The sequence below is a fragment of the Lepidochelys kempii genome, chromosome 21, assembly GCF_965140265.1.
Source record: "Lepidochelys kempii isolate rLepKem1 chromosome 21, rLepKem1.hap2, whole genome shotgun sequence".
NCBI lineage: Eukaryota > Metazoa > Chordata > Testudines > Cheloniidae > Lepidochelys > Lepidochelys kempii.
The window spans coordinates 9,150,754-9,168,767 of record NC_133276.1 but is presented as its reverse complement, the minus strand read 5'-3'; the positions used below and the strand labels follow the sequence as shown (position 1 = coordinate 9,168,767).

At 50.9% G+C, this 18,014-nt stretch overlaps 2 protein-coding genes across 4 annotated transcripts in view; both read right to left on the bottom strand.

Annotated features, from left to right (window-relative positions):
• The window catches only part of TFEB (transcription factor EB), a 50,016-nt gene extending 43,240 nt beyond the window's left edge, over positions 1–6,776 (bottom strand). For 2 of the 3 annotated variants that reach the window (XM_073320467.1, XM_073320469.1), the window contains exon 1: positions 6,513–6,776. The gene's annotated coding sequence lies outside the window, so the exon portion shown is untranslated. The remainder of the gene's footprint in view (positions 1–6,512) is intronic. The other variant, XM_073320468.1, reaches the window with a different exon arrangement.
• Positions 6,777–10,082: 3,306 nt separating this feature from the next.
• LOC140901200 (gastricsin-like) lies at positions 10,083–17,620 on the bottom strand. Its single transcript, XM_073319606.1, is given in 10 exon segments — positions 10,083–10,240; positions 11,734–11,832; positions 12,317–12,464; positions 12,918–13,040; positions 13,872–14,071; positions 14,708–14,730; positions 14,733–14,825; positions 16,309–16,426; positions 16,932–17,082; positions 17,562–17,620. Coding segments are annotated over 10 exon segments (1,167 nt in total). The 3' UTR covers positions 10,083–10,087.
• Positions 17,621–18,014: the final 394 nt, after the last annotated feature.

The following is an 18,014-nucleotide window of genomic DNA, read 5'->3' as shown; positions in this document are numbered from 1 at the left end:
CACACTTGGGGAGCACTCAGATGCTATCCAAACGTTGGCCATATAAGCACCAAGATAGATCAAAATCGGGATTGTCAGCGTTGCTGAAGGAAATCTATATGAAGAAAGTCAGACTCACCCTAGTTTTCTGTGTTTAATGGAGGCCTTTGCCCCTCAGCTAGTCTCGGGGGGTGGGGAGGAGGGTTTACAAATAAGCCGTATCTCTGGACGGAAACAAGGAGAAAGTGACCAAGAGCTAGCAACACAGACACTGATGGAAAGGGGGAGCTGGATGGCCCTGAGAGGGATTGAGTTTGGTGGTGTCAGTCCAGTGCCTTGCGGGCCCCCTTCCAATTCTATTCCAAACAGGTTCCTTTATTGCCCTCCTCACAGCAGTGTGTGGGCGCCTTCCAGCTGGGCATTAAATGACATGACTAACAGGTGTGGTTCGCTCACTCTCTTATCCTTACCCAATGGGGAGAACTGTGCCTAGAGTGGGGAGTTTTGTTTTGGGGAAGGATTAGCTTTTTTAAACCTCTGCCCTGCTTTGTGTTCACATCAGAGAAGGCAGGCTGAAGAAACGCATCTTGCAGTGGAAGAGGAACATGGTGAGGTCTGTGACCGTCCTTTGTTCCTGTGGGAGTTTGTTCCACCCCTGTACCTGGCCTCGTCAGCAGGGAAAACAACAAAATAGGCCATGCTCTCTAGGGGCCCCCTTAAAAGCCAGTTGATGCATCATGATGGAGAAGCTTGTCCTGCCACGGCCCGGGCTGTACTCTGAACTAGAAGTGGTTGTTCTCCAGGGCTGTCATTCTAGCAACTTTCACTAGGACTAAATTAGCTTACAAGAAATAAGAGATCACATCAGTCTGCAGTTCACCACCTAGGCTCCTCTCCAGAGCCTCCCTGTCGGCTACAGGTACTGAGAGACGCTATAAACCTCAGCTAATCATGTCATTAAAGCAATAACAAAACCCCTGGGAAAACCATGCTGAGCCAGCGCTCCAGAGAGCCGCAAAGAGCTGAATGCATCTTAACTGTCAGGGCACCCCCAGCACCACGCACAGCCCAGGGCTGGCATTACACCACATGACTCAACGCGCCAGGCCAAGGCACCACAACGCTGCACAGAGCTTCCCAGCACACCACACACAGTCATGCCACGAGACAAGAGGTCAACCAACACATGCCACAGCCAAAGCCATGACAGGAGAGCACCGGGTTTCCCAGGCTGAGCCCCAGCAGGGTACTTCTCGGCAGGTGGGGAAAGGTTGCAAGGGAAGCAGAAGGGCATTTACAGGAGTGGCCCTTCAACCCGCTGGGGAAGTCCCTTGCATTGCTTCCACAGCCTCTCGGTGTTAAATTATACAATAGGTTTTGCTGCCGGTGCAGGTCAGGCTTTACCATTACATCCTCCAAGCACTGCGGCTGACCTCCACCCCCAAACACACACACTATGACGAATCACTTCAGTTCCTAGGAAATGCAGGGCTCTCTCTTCCCTTTCCAGACAGCGTTTCAGAGAGTTTGCTGTCTCCCCTGGCCAGCTTTGCAAAGCTCATTGCAGGGTCGGAGACGGAGCCCGATTTCAATCGCTGGGACACGTGCGCAGTGGACCTGCTGCTCTGGATCGAAAAACGGAGGCTTCAAACAAAGCACCCGGAAACTGGACTCACGCTGTCCCACAAGCCACACCTTGGTGCAATTTCCTACTGATAAGGGCAAACCCTGGAATCAGGCAAGCCCAGTGTCCCTTTGAAAACATCCCTGACCTCCTCTGCAAATACCCCTGATGTTAGAGTGTGAGCTTTGCAGTTGTGTGTCTATAGACACACAAGCTGACCTGCTGCCCTTTTGCTCACCCTCTCAAAAGGTGACTGGCCCACAGCACACACACTGATCCCTAATACAGCAGGAGCCTCTACAGGAAGAGCTCAAGCAGCAGTGACAATGTTCAGATACCACAGCAATCATCATGGGATGATTGGAGAGGAGGAACTCTCTGGGGCAGAGAATGTCTTTTCTGTACTATAATTAAATAATAATAAAGTAGAAAGATCCACACATACATTTCTGCGTGCGAATACAGAGACAGGTATAAATGCAACAAGTTCCTTGAGTACATGCACTAGAGATGGGCAAGCCATTTGTAGTGAACAATCAGACACATGAATGAACCCAATATGTTGGGGAAGAGTCAACATGGCTTTTGTAAAGGGAAATCATGCCTCGATCAAGCTTATGCTCAAATAAATTGGTTAGTCTCTAAGGTGCCACAAGTACTCCTTTTCTTCATGCCTCACCAATCTATCAGAATTCTTTGAGGTGGTCAACAACCATGTGGAGGAGGGTGATTAAGTGGATATAGTGTACTTTGGCTTTCCGAAAGCCTTTGACAAAGTCCCTCACCAAAGGCTCTTAAGCTAAGAGAGCAGTCATGGGATAAGAGGGAAGGTCCTTACAGACAGGAACCAAAGGGTAGGAATAAATGGTCAGTTTTCACAGTGGAGTGAGGTAAATAACAGGGTCCCCAAAGGATCTGTACTGGGACCAGTGCTGTTCAACATAATCATAAAATGATCCGGAAAAAGTGGTGAACAGTGAGATGACAAAGTGTGCAGATAATACAAAATTACCCAGGATAAGTTCAAAAAGCTGACTGTGAAGAGTGACAAAGGGATCTCACAAAAGAGGAGGACTGGACAACAAAATGGCAGATAAAATTCAATGTCGATAAATGCAAAGTGATGCACATTGGAAAACACAATCCCAGCTATCCATACAAAATGATGGGGTGTAAATTAGCTGTTATCACTCAAGAAAGATTTTGGAGTCAATGTGGATAGTTCTCTGAAAAACATTCACTCAGTGTGCAGCAGAACCCAAAAATGCTAACAGAATATTAGGAACCATTAGGAAAGGGAGAGATAATAAAACAGAAAATATCATAATGCCTCTATATAAATCCATGGCATGCCCACAGTTTGAATACAGCATGCAGATCTGGTGACCCCATCTCAAAAAAAGATATGTTAGAATTGGAAAAAGCACAGAAAAGGGCAACAAAAGCGATTAGGTCTATGGGCCAACTTCCATACGATGAGAGATTAAAAAGGACTGGGACTCTCCATCTTACAAAAGAGATGACTAAGGGGGAACGGGACAGAGATCTATAAAACCATGAATGGCATGGAGTGTTATTTACCCCTTCACGTAACACGAGAACTAGGGGTCACTCAGTGAAATTAATAGGCAGCAGATTTAAAACAAACAAAGAAATAGTTATTCACACAGCACACAACCTGCGGAACTCATTACCAGAGGATGTTGTGAAAGCTAAAAGTATAACCGGGTTCAAAAGAGAATTAGATAAGTTTATGGAGGATAGGTCTATCAATGGCTATTAGCCAAGATGGTCAGGGGTGCAACCCCATGCTCTAGTTGTCTCTGCTCCGACTGCCTGAAGCTGGGACTGGACGATGGGATGGATCACTCGACAAATTGTCCTGTTCTGTTCATTCCCTCTACGCATCTGGCACTGGCCACTGTCAGAAGACAGACTATGGGCTTGATGGACCATTGGTCTGACCCAGTCTCATCGTTCTTATGTTCTTAACAATTCATTGCAAGAGCTCAGCCCCTTTTTGCGTTTGCAGATCATTCACCACTAAACACGTCACTGAACCGCTTGCTAAGGATTGCGCCCTGACTACTGCTTCAAGCACTTGGGATTCATCGCTTGCTTTTGGTCCTGCACGATTGGTCACCTAAGTCACATGGTTTCTGCTGTCAAATTGGATTATTCCCAAAACCTAAAGCGCTTTCAACAATGGTCACTCCATAGCCCTACAAGTATAGGGCTTTCCCCTGCTGCCTGCTCTGTGGTTAGCCTGCAGGGCTGTCAATCCAGCCCCTTTCACCGACACGAACTCTACATACGTACAAGTAATCAGTTGACCAGTAAGTCCCTGATCCTGCAGTTGGATCCACTCAGCCAGAGCCCTAAGCATGGAAGTCCAGCCCACATGGATCTGATTGCAGGATCCGGGCCTTAGTGGTCCTGTTCTAAATGTCTTTGAATCTGAGAGGCAAATGCTCTGGAAATAAAGCAAGCCACTACTGCTATTTCCTAGGTCCACCCACCTGAGAGAGAGAGAGCACGCACGCGTGTCATGTTTAGGTGTAGATCCAGCAACCATAAACAAGAAGTGCAAAGAGAAGCACTGAGCAGGGATCTTTCCACGCATCCCCATTCCAAGCCCCCACGCACAGGAGCCTTGTGGCATGAACTCAAATAAACAAGGCAGAGGAAATTAAAAGGCAAAAAAGCTAACCATCTACCATCTGTTCAACTCTCTTCAATAAAGTCTCCAGGCCCTCAGAGAGGCAAGAAGCAACCCACAATCACTGCAAACAATTCAAGGAGAAGCCCCCTGGTCACATGAAGAATCTGTTGCATTTTAAAAGAAACAGTAATAAAAAAAACCACATTTTTTTAAAGGGAAATTTCCCCATCATCTGACTTGCTGAGGTTCAGTGGAATCAGGAAACATGCCGGAGGGTTGTTGCAATCCTTCCTGCTTCACAATGAATTAATCAGAGGCTGTAGTTGCACCCAATCTGAATTTGGCACAGTGCGTTCTCACCACTAAGAGCGCAAGACTGGAAGCCAGGCATCCCTGTGTTTTATCCCTGACATTAACACAATGAATTGCTTATCGAGTGACCTGGGCCCAACTCACGGCTGACCTGTACTTTGTGGAGTCATTTACACCAGCGCATCATGGATATGAAAACCACACCAAATCAAAAGGGCAGCATTTTACATCCACTCTACACTGGTGTAAACAGCAAGATGCAGCAACAGCAAATATGGATTCCCTGCCTCAGTTTCCCCACCAATAAAATGGGGATTAACAACCCTTGAAGTCAATGACAATCAGTACAAGCAAAGGTTTCAGAGTAGCAGCCATGTTAGTCTGTATTCTCAAAAAGAAAAGGAGTACTTGTGGCACCTTAGAGACGAACAAATTTATCTGAGCATAAACTTTCGCGAGCTACAGCTCACTTCATCGGATGCATCGGAAGCTTATAAATTTGTTAAGTCTCTAAGGTGCCACAAGTACTCCTTTTCTTAGTACAAACATAGGGGCTCACACTAATGGATCCCAAAGCAGAACTGGGGCCTTCTACTTCAGAAGGGGTTGGTGAGTACTAGCTAGTTAAGGTTCGCAACATGTTTTGAAAACATGTTAAAACTGCAGGCAGATTAAGGCTGACAGTGTATCTTCCTTTGTGCCCGGAAAGTGCCTGCAGCTACCACAATGTGAATAAAACAGTAGGGTAATAGCAGTGCTAAATTAGGATTACGAATGCTATTAATAATGAACTCACGGGTTTAAAAAACAGCTCTAACAGCCCCTTGGCTCTGGTTTGGGGCGTGTGTTCAAGGTTCTAATCTTGAAAGGGGATCTGCACGGGCATCGCTCGCCTCCCAGATACAAGGGCAGGATCAGGGCCTCAGATTATAAACATCTGGTGTCGAGCCTGCAGCACCAAACGCCCGCGCTCGGTCCTTAGATCGTAAATAACAAAGCACAGGAGGCCCTGGTTGCAGAGTGCGTTCAAGGCACGCCGTGCTGTTGCACCCATCCTCGCCCGCTGCCAGCCGGGCTCTCCGATGAGCACCGAGTCTTGAGTCATGATTCAGTCTAAACGCCCCACTTGCCATCACACGCCAAACCCCCCCCTCCCCCCCCCAGGGAGTTGGCCACCCAATATGCCCCAAACACTGGCCAGGATCAATCACAGCTGGAAGCTCCTCCCTGCCGGGCTTCGCGAGCTGGTTTCAAGCACCGGGCAGGACTTTCCAAAGTTGAGTCCGTCTTTAAAGAAAGCCCCGGGGAGTTATTTCCAGAGGGCGAAAGGAACAAGCACAAAGCTCGGCTGGCCCGGCCCGGCCCGGCTCGGCTCGGCCCGGCGCGCGCACCAGCGCTGGCTTCCCACCGTAACCAGTTACATAAGATGCAGGAGGCTCACTTTTAATCGGCTTTGTGCGCGGCTGCGAAAGCAGACACCCCCCCCCCGCCCACACACACACACACACACCCCTCCTGCTTTCCCCGCTCCCACAGCCATGGGGTGCCCTGGGGGAAAGGGGCAACGCCCCCTGCCCCCCCCCCGGCTGCGCTCAGCTCCCAGCCCCCGGTTCTGGTACCGGGTCCAGTCTGTGCGCGCCCCCCCCCCATCTGCCCATTCGTGCCTGGGGCTGGTCCCGGAGTCCAGCCCTGCCCCCCCTCTCCCTGAGCGGCTACAGACCCATGCGCCCCCCCCCCCCGCCGGCTGCGCCCCCACCCCGAGCAGGGAGCCCCCCCTGCCGGTTGTGGGTCCGCCACTAGCTCCAGGGCCGCTCTCCAGCCCCACTCGGGGGGGGGCAGTGTCCCCCCCCCCGCCCCAGCTGCGTTCGCCCCCCCCCCCCGCCCCCAGCCGGGCTGTGTTGCTCCCGCAGCCGCCCCCCCCGCCCCGGCACTTACCCTCCCGTGAAGGTCAGCGCCCGCCGCAGACTTTCCCCAACTTGCTCCAAGTCCCCGCGGCCCCGCGCGCCTGGCCGGGCACCCGGCCGCTCCCCCGGGGGGGCCCCGCTCCGGCCGCTGCCGCCCGCCCCGCGCCGCCCGCGCCGCGCCTCCGGCCGGGCTCGTCACCCCTGGGACCCCGGGCGGGCAGCGCTCCCCCCTCCCGCTGTCAGGCACCTTCTCGCCCGCTTCCTCGCGGCACCCAAAAGAGGGCAGCACTCCGCGGCCGCGGGGCATGCCGGGGCGTGTAGTTCCCCCCCCCACCCCGCGGCCGCGGGGCATGCCGGGGCGTGTAGTTCCCCCCCAACCCCGCGGCCGCGGGGCATGCCGGGGCGTGTAGTTTTCCCCCCACCCACCCCGCGGCCGCGGGGCATGCCGGGGCGTGTAGTTCCCCGGCAAGGGTGGGGTTGGCCCTCCCAGAGCAAACCCCCCGCGCCCGTTGCATGCTGGGACTTGTAGTTTTGTCCTTGTCCCCTGGCATTTTTTTTCTTCCCTCCCACCCCGCAGCACAGCGGCCTGACTTGTTAATTATTTATTTCATTCCACCCACACCCACACCCACACATCGCTTTTCTTTTAAATGTTTCATCGTTACTATATTTCCCCCCCACCCCTGATTGATTTATACAGGGAAAGTTTAAAGAGGTATTTAGGCCTCTTGTTGTTCGGGGTTTGTACAGCACCGAGCACAGTGGGGGGGGGGGTCGGATCTGAGACCGGGGCTCCTAGGTGTGACCGCAGTATGAAATAAAATAATAATAACACTTAATAACAACAACGAGGAGTCTGGTGGCAACTTAAAGGCTGTTTCCACAGTATGCATCCGGCAGTGAGGGCAGCCTGTCACCCAGAGCAGGAGGGACCTGGTGGGGGGGCAGCCTGGCAGTGGGCGGCCAGAAGCCGGGTGCACACACTGAGCGAGCCTGGGCAGAGCACGGTGGCCGCTAAGGCTGGGACAGTAGCAGTGGGAACTGTGCTGGAAAAGCCCTCCCTGTCCAGCTCCTTGCTGCCTGTGACCTTCCTGGGGCTCCCCACTGCCTCCCAGCCAGGGCAGGGCCTCCTCTCCCCGTAGAGCGTGTCTGCAGCCCCCGGGAAGGCGTCAGGAGGCCGGACTGGAGCCCCCGCTCCTGGGTCCCACCAGCAGCAGCGTGCCTTGGGGGGCAGAGACACAGGCTGGCGGCTGCTCTTATATTGATATAGGTCTGTACTGTAGCCCTGGCCTGAGTATTTTATTAGGTGTCTAAGTGGGTGCTGAGCTCTTTCGAATCGTTTCCCTGCCGTTGCAGAGCCTCGGACATGGGCGCACCTCAGTCCCTCCTGTTCCCTACCTGCAGCACGTGTGCTCTAATTTCAGTGGGTGGGTGGTGTTGGTGGCCTAGGGCAGGGGTTCTCAAACTGTGGGTCAGGACCCCATTTTAATGGGATCGCCAAGGCTGGTGTTGGCCCTGGGCCCCAGCAAGTCTCGAGCCCAAGTTCCAATGCCTAGGGCTAAGGATACATGCCCCCTTGGGCTTCAGCTTTAACCCCCCTCCATGCCCGGAGTGGTGGGGCTCGGGCAGACTCGGTCTTTGGTCTCCGCTCCTGGGGGTCATGTAGTAATCTTATTGTCAGAAGGGGGGGGTCACGACGCAATGAAGTTTGAGAACCGCTAGCCTAGGGTGACCAGCTTGCAAGTGTGAAAAATTGGGCAGGGGATAACAGGGTCCTATATAAGACAAAGCACCTAATAGCGGGGCATCTGGTCACCCAATGGTGGCCTGTGCTATCTAGGAGGTCAAACAACATGAACTGATGGTTCCTTCCCAGACTTTTGATTCTTTGACTATGAAATCTGGTCTATAATGTGTAGTTGGCCTCTGGAACTCCATGCCATAGGAGGTAATAGAGTCAAATACCAGTGGTTAGATTTTTTTTTAAAGGCTGGGCTACTTTTATGACCAATATTAATGTGTATCATTATGCAGATAAGATCTCATTTTAAACTGATCACTGCAGGGTGCTGGAAGGACGTTCCTCCTCCCACGTGTAACCCTGGCCGAGAGCAGTTTGGGAGAGTTCCCCATCACGTGAAGCATCAGGAGTTGGATTTCTGGTCACCTGATTCAGTTTCACACCCCAGTGAAATTAAAGGAATTTTTGTCTTATCTTTCCCCTAAATATTGCTATGACTACAGGGCCAGATCTCACTGCAACTGTCTGCAGCTTCCCCAGGTTGGTATTGCAGTCTTTGCTGTCCGGATTACTTCTCGTCAGCCACTAGGTTGTATGCGGTGTTGTTGCAGCCTTGTTGGTCCCAGGATATTACAATGACAAGGAGCGGGGGGATATTTTTTACTCTCTCATCAACAGAAGTTGGCCCAATAAAAAGATAATTCCTCACCCACCTTGTCTCTCTTACTTCTAGAGTATCAGACCGCTAGATGGCAATATAGCAGCACTGATGTCACCTTACATAAGGCATTGCCTACAACTATCACCTTCTCCATTTGTTCTATAGGACAAAATCTGGACATTGCAACATCTAGATGTGTGGTTGCAGGTTGGGATGGATTCCAATACCTCCAAACTTTGGGGAACGTTCGAATCCAGAGTCAAGTCATGAAGCCCCGCTCTGCCCCGCTCTGCTCTCCAATTTATTTGCAAATATACACGAATGATTTCATGAAAACATTCATGCGTGCGCTCGAATGGGGTGTGCTTTGGGCACAGTTAGTGAAATGTTCAGGAACAGCTCGTGATTATTCTTGTGTATTTGTGAAAAAGCAACAGACACTCCCGTAGGCTAGTGAACAATCAGCGACTGCTCAGGTGTTCGAGGAGGCTGTGCAAGCTGTTTGCAGCTCAATTCTGCATTGAGGTCCCAATTCTGCTATGTATTTAAGCCCAGGCGTGAACATGGACCTCAGTGGGACTTTAGCATGGGCTTAAACACTTTGCTGTTTGCAGGGGGTCTTAAAGCAATTCTGTGCGTCATACTGCTGCCTCAGCGAAGTGATCATTGATCTGTGATAGCAAAGCAAAGGTTTCTGTACTCTTCATTGGCCTCCTGATGAGACCCTGGCAGCAGAGTCTCCTTCCTCCAGACAACAGGGTGGCAAAGATCCACGGGGTGGGGAGAAGATGGTACATTGAGGCAGAGCATGAAAGAGAAAGGAAGGGGAGCTTGCAGCATGGAGAGACTGAAGCTATAGAGACCCCAATAACCTCCCCCAAACGCTTTGTGGCAGATGCAGGGTGTCAGCTTGGTTGCTGTTATCTGACCTTGCAGGACCATTACAGGTAGACCCTGAGCATTGTAGCAATAGGTGTTGCTCTCTCGCACCCCCTGGGCAGGAACATCAAGACAGACTTCGAGGTATACATTGATTTTAACAATTTATTGCAGCAAAGGTTATTATTACTGATTGAAAGAAAGAAAAAGAGAGCCCAGAGGAAGGTTAGTTCAGAAGAATCCATCCACAGGAACTGAAAGGAACAGAAGCATGTGGAAAAAACAGACAAGCTGCCCAGCCCAGCTCAAGTGATGGTCAGGGTGTCTAAGCAATGGTGGCAAAACCGATCCTGTTGTTGCCGATGTCGTAGACGGAGCAGTACTGCCTGAGGAAGACGTCTCCCAGGATCCAGAGGGGCTGCCCGTTCTGGGAGGGCAGGTATGTGGGCATAACCACAGCGGAGCAGTAGCCATTGTTCTGTGAACCAAGGAGGTAGGACATGATGAATGAGGCTCAGAAGGGTTGGGGCATCATGAGCACAAGGTGGATGGGAAACTGAACAAATTACATCCAACCCGCGTAAACACCCCCCTACTTCAGCGCCCTCTGTGGGGATTGTGAGAATGCAAATGACAGGCTGGGCTGTTACACAATGGGTAAGGAGAAGAAAAACGGGACTGCAGCGTCCCCAGGCCCATACAGCTCTGCTGACACCCGCTTCGTTGCAGGAGCCAGCTCAAAGCTGCCCCCCTCATCTGTAAAATGCACCACAGGCTTGTTGCTGCCAGCCTGACAAGTTATTTATTTATTATATTGCCACAGCACCTACAAGGGGCTCCACATACTCCAAACACACAAGGGGAGAAGATCTCAAACTTCTGCCTTCTTTATACCCACTGTTTGCATAGCATCAGCCTCCTCTCTAGCTATTCATACAACCTGGCCACCTGTATCCATCCTTCCAGCCATCTAGCACCGTAACTAACTAACTCTCTCAATATGGGTGGGGGATTTTAAAGCCCCAGCTGCTGGAATCTGGAGAAAGCATGAGAGTCTAAGCTTTTTTTTTCTAAAGTACATTTCTAGTTCTCCTGGTCGCAAAGAAAAGCTTGAAAAAGTGAAGCAAATGTGTCTTAAAGGCTCAGAATTCAAAGGCAAATAAAAAGCACCCAAAATGTACTGGTTTAAAGATCTCAGGATTTGTAAGTGCATTTCATTATATTTACAGCCTCACACATGATCTTTATATGCTTGCGGTTGGCAAAAGTGCAAGTATCTCTCAATCTAGGTATTTATACCACATTCACCATTGCTTTATCTGAACTGCCCACAAATGTCTATTTTATATAAACAAGGAGTCAGAGTCTCTATTGCAAAAAGAAAAGGAGTACTTGTGGCACCTTAGAGACTAACCAATTTATTTGAGCATGAGCTTTCGTGAGCTACAGCTCACTTCATCGGATGCATACCGTGGAAGCTGCAGAAGACATTATATACACACAGAGACCATGAAACAATACCCCCTCCCACCCCACTGTCCTGCTGGTAATAGCTTATCTAAAGTCTCTATTGCAGTCCATTCAACTATACCAGTTTACACCAGCGGAGGATCGGGTGCAAAGAAATCTGTTATTCTTACTCTTCTGTTCCACCTGTCATGATTCTTTGCAGCCCCGAGTCCTGTAGTCTGGAACTAACTCTTTGTGCCTGCTCTTCACTGATTCTCCATCTCAAGCCCAGTCTCAACTGGAAACATCCCTTTTCTCTTTTGCCTGTATCTGCTCATTTTTCTCCCTCTCCTCGTGATTAGCTATGTGGCACTGCAGTGCACTGCACTGTATGATATCATATCATCAGAAATATTTCCACACAGTCCCACTACTGGCTAAGAATCCTGGCTCTCCTCTCTGCCGATCAGATTATAAAGAGACGTCAGAGGAGCTCATCCCTTCCAAACCCATAATACGTACGCTGAGGATGTAGGCCGAGGGAGGCAGAGGAAATGAAACTCCATTGATGGTGAAGGAAATGGTGGGCAAGCTCTGGACACGGCTGCAGTCAACCACATACTGTGAAAGGAAAGGCAGGGTCACATGAACTTCCTGTACCAGCAGAGAGCTGGGACTCTGGGAGGGATGCTGTAGCACTGACCATGAGGAGGTTCCCCGGCCTCCGCAGTGCACTCGGCACTTTCAGCAGATAGAAAAGCTGATTATCAGCCTCATTCCTTCCTCCACCCAGGCTCTCATAAGCCCTAGGGGGCCGTACTCAGCTTCACCAGGCCCACTGTGCCGTGCTTCTCAATTCCTGGCATTCCATGAGCATAGAGCAGTGGTTCTCAACCTCTTTACCATTGTGGGACGCATACGCAGCTCTCTGTGTGTTATGTGGGTATCATCCACACAATATATATACTACCTCTATGACCCAGAGGACGTCACAAGGGCCACAGTTGTGTGCTGATTGAGCTGTCAGCAGCCCGTGGACCACGGGTTGAGAACCACTGGCATAGAGATATCATCAGCGACTCTGTAGTGCAGCTGCTCCACCTACCTCGCCGTACTCATTTTCCTGAGCACCTACATGCTGCAGGAAGTAGTTCATGAACTGCTGTGGGATGGTGAGGAGGGAGGTTCCGGTGTCCACGATGGCCTGACAGCCCTGGCTGCACCAGCCTGTTGCCTGTCCACCGATAACGAACCTAAGGAGGAGATAAATGCAGCAGGGCTCACGGTGAAAACGTGGTATGCACTCTCTTTGCTGCACATTGAGCCAAGGGTGCGAGGCTCCCCGTATAAACGAATGGCTTAAGGATCCTTACTCAGCATTGCCTACCTGCGAGGAAGCCAGGCTTCAGTGCTAGCTCTTGGGCCAAGTTATGCCTTGTGTTGCACCCCTGCAATCCCACTGAGCTCTGTGGGGGAAGTATGAGTCAAAATAAGGGCAGAATTCAGGTCCTTACTTTGAACCCCTAGAGCCATGAGTTTTCCTTGCTCATGGGGGCATCAATGCATTTTATAGTGAGGATGATAAAGCCCCCTCCTGAGCTGCGTGCAAGGGTCAGACCCAGCGATATGGCCCCACATGTTCAATTGCAGAAGCCCACTACAGACAATGAATGATTTCGAAATCAGGGATCGAAAACTCAACTCACTCATCAATGCCGATCTGCCAGTACAGCTCTTGAGTGACAGGAGCCCAGTGGATCTGTCCGGAATAAAATCTGCTGTCTACTCCTCCAAAAACGACCTCCCCGCCGTACTGAGAGCTTGGCTGGCTGTGAGCACAAAGGGAAAGTATCAGCTACACACAGTAATCTCTAAATGATCTACCAAAGACACTGTATATCTGGCAGGATTAGAGACTTTCAGTAGCTCTCCAGACTTAAAAAGTCAAGAACATCATTCCCTGCCTTGTGATGAGGATTTGTCAGCATACAGAAAAGCCCCTTCTTGATTGTCTTTGGTTTCTCAACAAAGCACATGGGTCTGAGACAGATCGACAGTTAACACAGGGTGAGGGTTGGGGTTTTAACTCAAGGTAAATTAAATGTAAACATGCAAACAAAGGAAGCGTGTCCCTCTGGCTCTTGACATTACCTACATTCACAACACAATACAGCCAAGACCAGTGGAGTGCAAGGAAGGGAGCACCACACGGGCCATCACAACCGACAGTGGTTACATCAAAAGTGATTTTCCACTGAATGCATTCGATGAAGTGAGCTGTAGCTCACAAAAGCTTATGCTCAAATAAATTGGTTAGTCTCTAAGGTGCCACAAGTCCTCCTTTTCTTTTTGCGAATACAGACTAACATGGCTGCTACTCTGAAACCTATCAAAAGTGATGGCGTCCTCGGCTAGAATTTCTACAGCTGATTATGTTACCAGTGAGAAGAGAAAGGAGACACACAGAGAGTGTGGATAGTTGAGGCAGAGAGAAAAAGAGGGGGAAAGAAAGATAAAGAAAAGCAAAGATAAAGCAGGGAGAGAGACGTGAGAAACAGAGAGAGAGGAGCCAGTGTGAGCTCTTTGGGGCCTGGACTGCCTTTATTTCGTGGCACTGAAATAAATAATAGGATCGATGGATGGATCCATTGCTCCGTTACCTGCACAGATAGAAACTGAAGATTGGCTGAGAAAGCAGGTTTTTCTGCAGCATCCCTTGCAAAGCCGTGGTAACGCCTCCTACCGCCAGGCTAGGGTAAGCCATACCCAGAATGCAATCAAAATGAGCATAAATGAAGTTGGTGCCAGGCTCGTTTTCACTCAGACCGAACTCCTGGTTGGTGACGGCGATGTTCTGGAGCTAAAGAGAGGGCGGGAAAGTGTCACTAAGCCTGTTTGCAGCGGTGGTGTAGCCGTGTCAGTCCCAGAATATGAGAGAGACCTGGTAGGGGAGGGAATAGCTTTTACTGGACCAACTTCTGTTGGTGAGAGAGACACGCTTCCGAGCTACACAAGAGCCTTGGGTAGGCTGAAAGCTTGTCTCTCTCACCAACAGAAGTTGATCTAACACCAGATCCCACCTCACCCACCTTGTCCCACTGATACAACCTCTGAGGCATGGAGAGGTAGAATGCTTCATGGCTGTCATATGGCCGAGTGGCATCACTTATGCCATTCAAGGGTCTCCTTGTCACCCCTTCCACGAGTGGGGGGCGGGGGCACAGGGAGCTGAGCAGCTACCACAGCCCTAAAGGTGAAGGGAAGCTTCCTCAGCGGTGACTCACACCAGTATTAAGGGACCGTGAAAGGCCTCGGATTAGTAGCCACAATCTGCCCCAGGGCCTGGTTCTCCTCTCACTCAGAACAACTCCATTGTGAGAGGGGAGGCAGGGCTTAGGGATTTGTGGCAGAGTGTCGCCCCAGGGCTCTGTGTCAGTAGGTTTTGGCCAGAAAGATCCTAATGATTGTTAGTTATCACTAGACTGACAACACTTACTGTCATGGTGTCATAGCCGAAAACCCGGTGAGACTGCCACTGCCGTACTGCAACGAGAAGGTCTGCCCGTTGGATGAGTAGGTGGAGGAATGGCTGGGGTTGAATCTTGCGTGGTTGCCTAGAAATACAATGCAATTTTACCACTAGTTGTCCCCCCATCTTGCTTTCCATATAAATATGTATTCACATATTCTGTGGTCTCAGAGTTAGCGGATCGGAGTGGGAAACCAGAGTCCTGGGTTTGAGTCCCAGCTCTGAAGGGCCGAAGTTAGGGTTGCCAACTTTCTAATCGCACAAGACCAAACAGCCTGGCCCCGCCCCTGCTCAGAGGCCCCGCCCCTGCTCAGAGGCCCCGCCCCCACTCACTACATTCCCCTTCCCTTGATGGCTCGCTCTCCTCCACCCTCACTCACTTTCACGGGGCTGGGGCAGAGGGTTGGGGTGCAGGATGGGGTGAGGGCTCTAACTGGGGGTGCAGGCTCTGGGGTGGGGCCAGAAATGAGGGGTTCCGGGTGTGGGAGGGGGCTCCGGGCTGGGGCAGGGAGTTAGGGTGCAGGAGGGGATGAGGGCTCCGGCTGGGGTGTGGGCTCTGGGAATGAGGGTTTGGGATGCAGGAGGGGGCTCCAAGCTGGGGAGTGGGGCTGAGGGATTTTGGCATGCAGGTGTGGGCTGCAGGTTGAGGCAGGGGGTTGGGGTATGTGGCAGGGAGGGCTTTGGGATGGGGGGTGCAGTCTCTGTGATGGGGCCATGGATGAGGGGTTTGGGGTACAGGAGGGGGTTCCGGGTTTGGGGGGAGGGCTCAGGGCTGGAACAGGGGGTTAGGGCAGGGGTTGGGACTCAGGGTTGGGGCACAGGCTTACCTCGGGGGGCTCCCAGTCAGCAACACAGCTCCCTGCCTGTCCTGGCTCCATGCTGCACCCCGGAAGCAGCCAGCAGGTCCAGCTCCTAGGCGGGGGAGCCAGGAGGCTCCGACTGCTGCTCTCGCCCACAGGCACTGCCTCCCCCAGCTCCCATTGTCCGTGGTTCCCAGCCAATGGGAGTGTGGAGCCAGTGGTCGGGTCGGGGCGCAGTGGGTGCCAGGACACATAGGGACTAGCCTGCCTCAGACCCACAGCACCGCCAACCAGACTTTTAATGGCCCGGTTGGCAGTGCTGACTGGAGCCACAAGGGTCCCTTTTCGAGCGAAAACCAAACACCTGGCAACCCTAGCTGAAGTCGGGGAGCTAGGATCCCTGACTCCTGGGTTCTATTTCTGGCTCCATCCCTCCGGTTACCCATCTGTAAATTGGAGGCAGTAACACTTCCTGAATAACCACGGAGTTTGTGAGGCCTAAATGATGCCTGGAAAGTGAGTTGCAGTCATCTGGTGAAAGGCTCAACAGAAGGGCCAGGTATTCATGATTCATTATAGGGGCTATTTTATATGTAGATCGGCCTTCAGAATCCAGTTGGCTGTGGCTTCTTGACTGATGAAAATTCGGTATGAATTCAGTTTCTTAGGAATCGAGCTGTCCTGAGGACGTATCTCTGTGCATTAACTGCAGGCTCTAATCACCTAGAAGCAAAATTCTTTAACAGCCAGCCGGGATGGAATACTCACTGCAGGCCTGGCTCTGGCAGTACGTAGAGGGCACCCACAGGTTGGAGGAGCCGGTGTCGAAGAGAACCAGGAAGTTCTGGGGCGGGGTTCCAATACCGATCTCCCCGTAGTAGGATGCCTAGAAAGGGCATATTGCAATATGAATTCCAACAGAGGTTCTGACAGTGAGCCACTCTGAGCTGTGGTGTAACTCCCCATGCAGCCTGAGAGTTACACCAGGAATAACGCTGGTCCCTTGTACACTCTGGAGAACAGACAGTAATCCCCAAATCAGATCAATTTCCTAATTCTTCAGGATGGTCACTGATGGCTGGGCGCTCACAAAGGGAATGGGACATTTGAGTTCCAGACGCACCCCTTGGCCAAATGAACATGAAATGTGATGAGAAGCCCGTCAAAGATCTTGCAAGTTGGGGGCATCTCCTTTTGCACATGGGATAAGCCATGTCCCTTAAAGATAATGTATCCTGTGGTGACAGGGTCCATGGAAGAGAGATGAACAGAGAGTGATTTGTGTTGGTAGAAAGAAAGAAAGAAAGAAAGAAAGAAAGAAAGAAAGAAAGAAAGAAAGAAAGAAAGAAAGAAAGAAAGAAAGAAAGAAAGAAAGAAAGACCATTACTCACATCCATATACGCCATTGGTTCAAAAGCAACATTGTACTGATTGAAACGGTACTTGCTGGCTGGATCGGGTTTGTGGTGCTTCAGATAGTCCACCAGCACTCCCTTCTCCTTCATTACCTCTCGGATAGTCTTGCCTTTCTTGAGAGTCAGTCTGCACAGAATGAAGAGAAGAAGCCAGGGACTCAGCAGGGAAATTGCTCATCCTTCAAGCATTTGCTCATCTAAGGACCCAACCATGATGCTGTTCCCTAAACTTAGGTCCCCCCACAGCTAATTATGTTGCCACTCACTGGGCTTGAGAAGCTGTGGCAATTAAAGGTTAGCCCTGAACTAGCACTCACTATAGACAGGGACTGTTGTGTTTAGCAGCATGTCAGCTGCTGATGGTTAATTGTAGAGTTTGCCCTAGGGTTAAGCATGACTAGCTGTTGGAATGTCCTTGACTTCATTGAGCGTTTAACATAGTATTAGTTACCGCGGCTCTTCGAGGGTGAGTTCTAACACGACCTACTCTGCTAGTGATAAAGCCAGGTATGGCCTTGCCGCATACTTGTGCATTGCTCCAGCTATCTAGCTGGCTAGTGAGCTACTCTGACCACAGTCACCACCGTAGCCTCTAAGCTGAGATACTCACCTCACCAGCCCTCTGAGAGCTGGAGGAAAGCCAGGGCCAGGATGAGCCACTTCATAGTTCCTGGTTTCTCCACCAACCAGCTCCTATACATGTTGGGCACTGCAGCACAAGTGAGTTGAAGTCTAGCATCCCTACTTTTATACCCGGGGCACTGCCCCATGGTGCCCTATCTGTTTATACTTCAGTTTCCCATATCACTGCACTCACCCAAGGTCAAAACTTTCTGTGTGTTTTCTTGCCTTAAGTATGCTAAGAAAGTCCTTACAGCTCCACTGACCTTTCAGTAAAAGCAAGTATAGCCAGTTACAGTAGCATGAGGTGATTAGGATCTGATAAGGAGGAACAAACTTGCCGATAGATTAGGAAGAAAATTGGGGTGATCAAGAAGTCAAAAGACTCAGTTATTTTAGTCACCTCAGTCTAAAGTTTCTTTCAGAAAATAAAACATC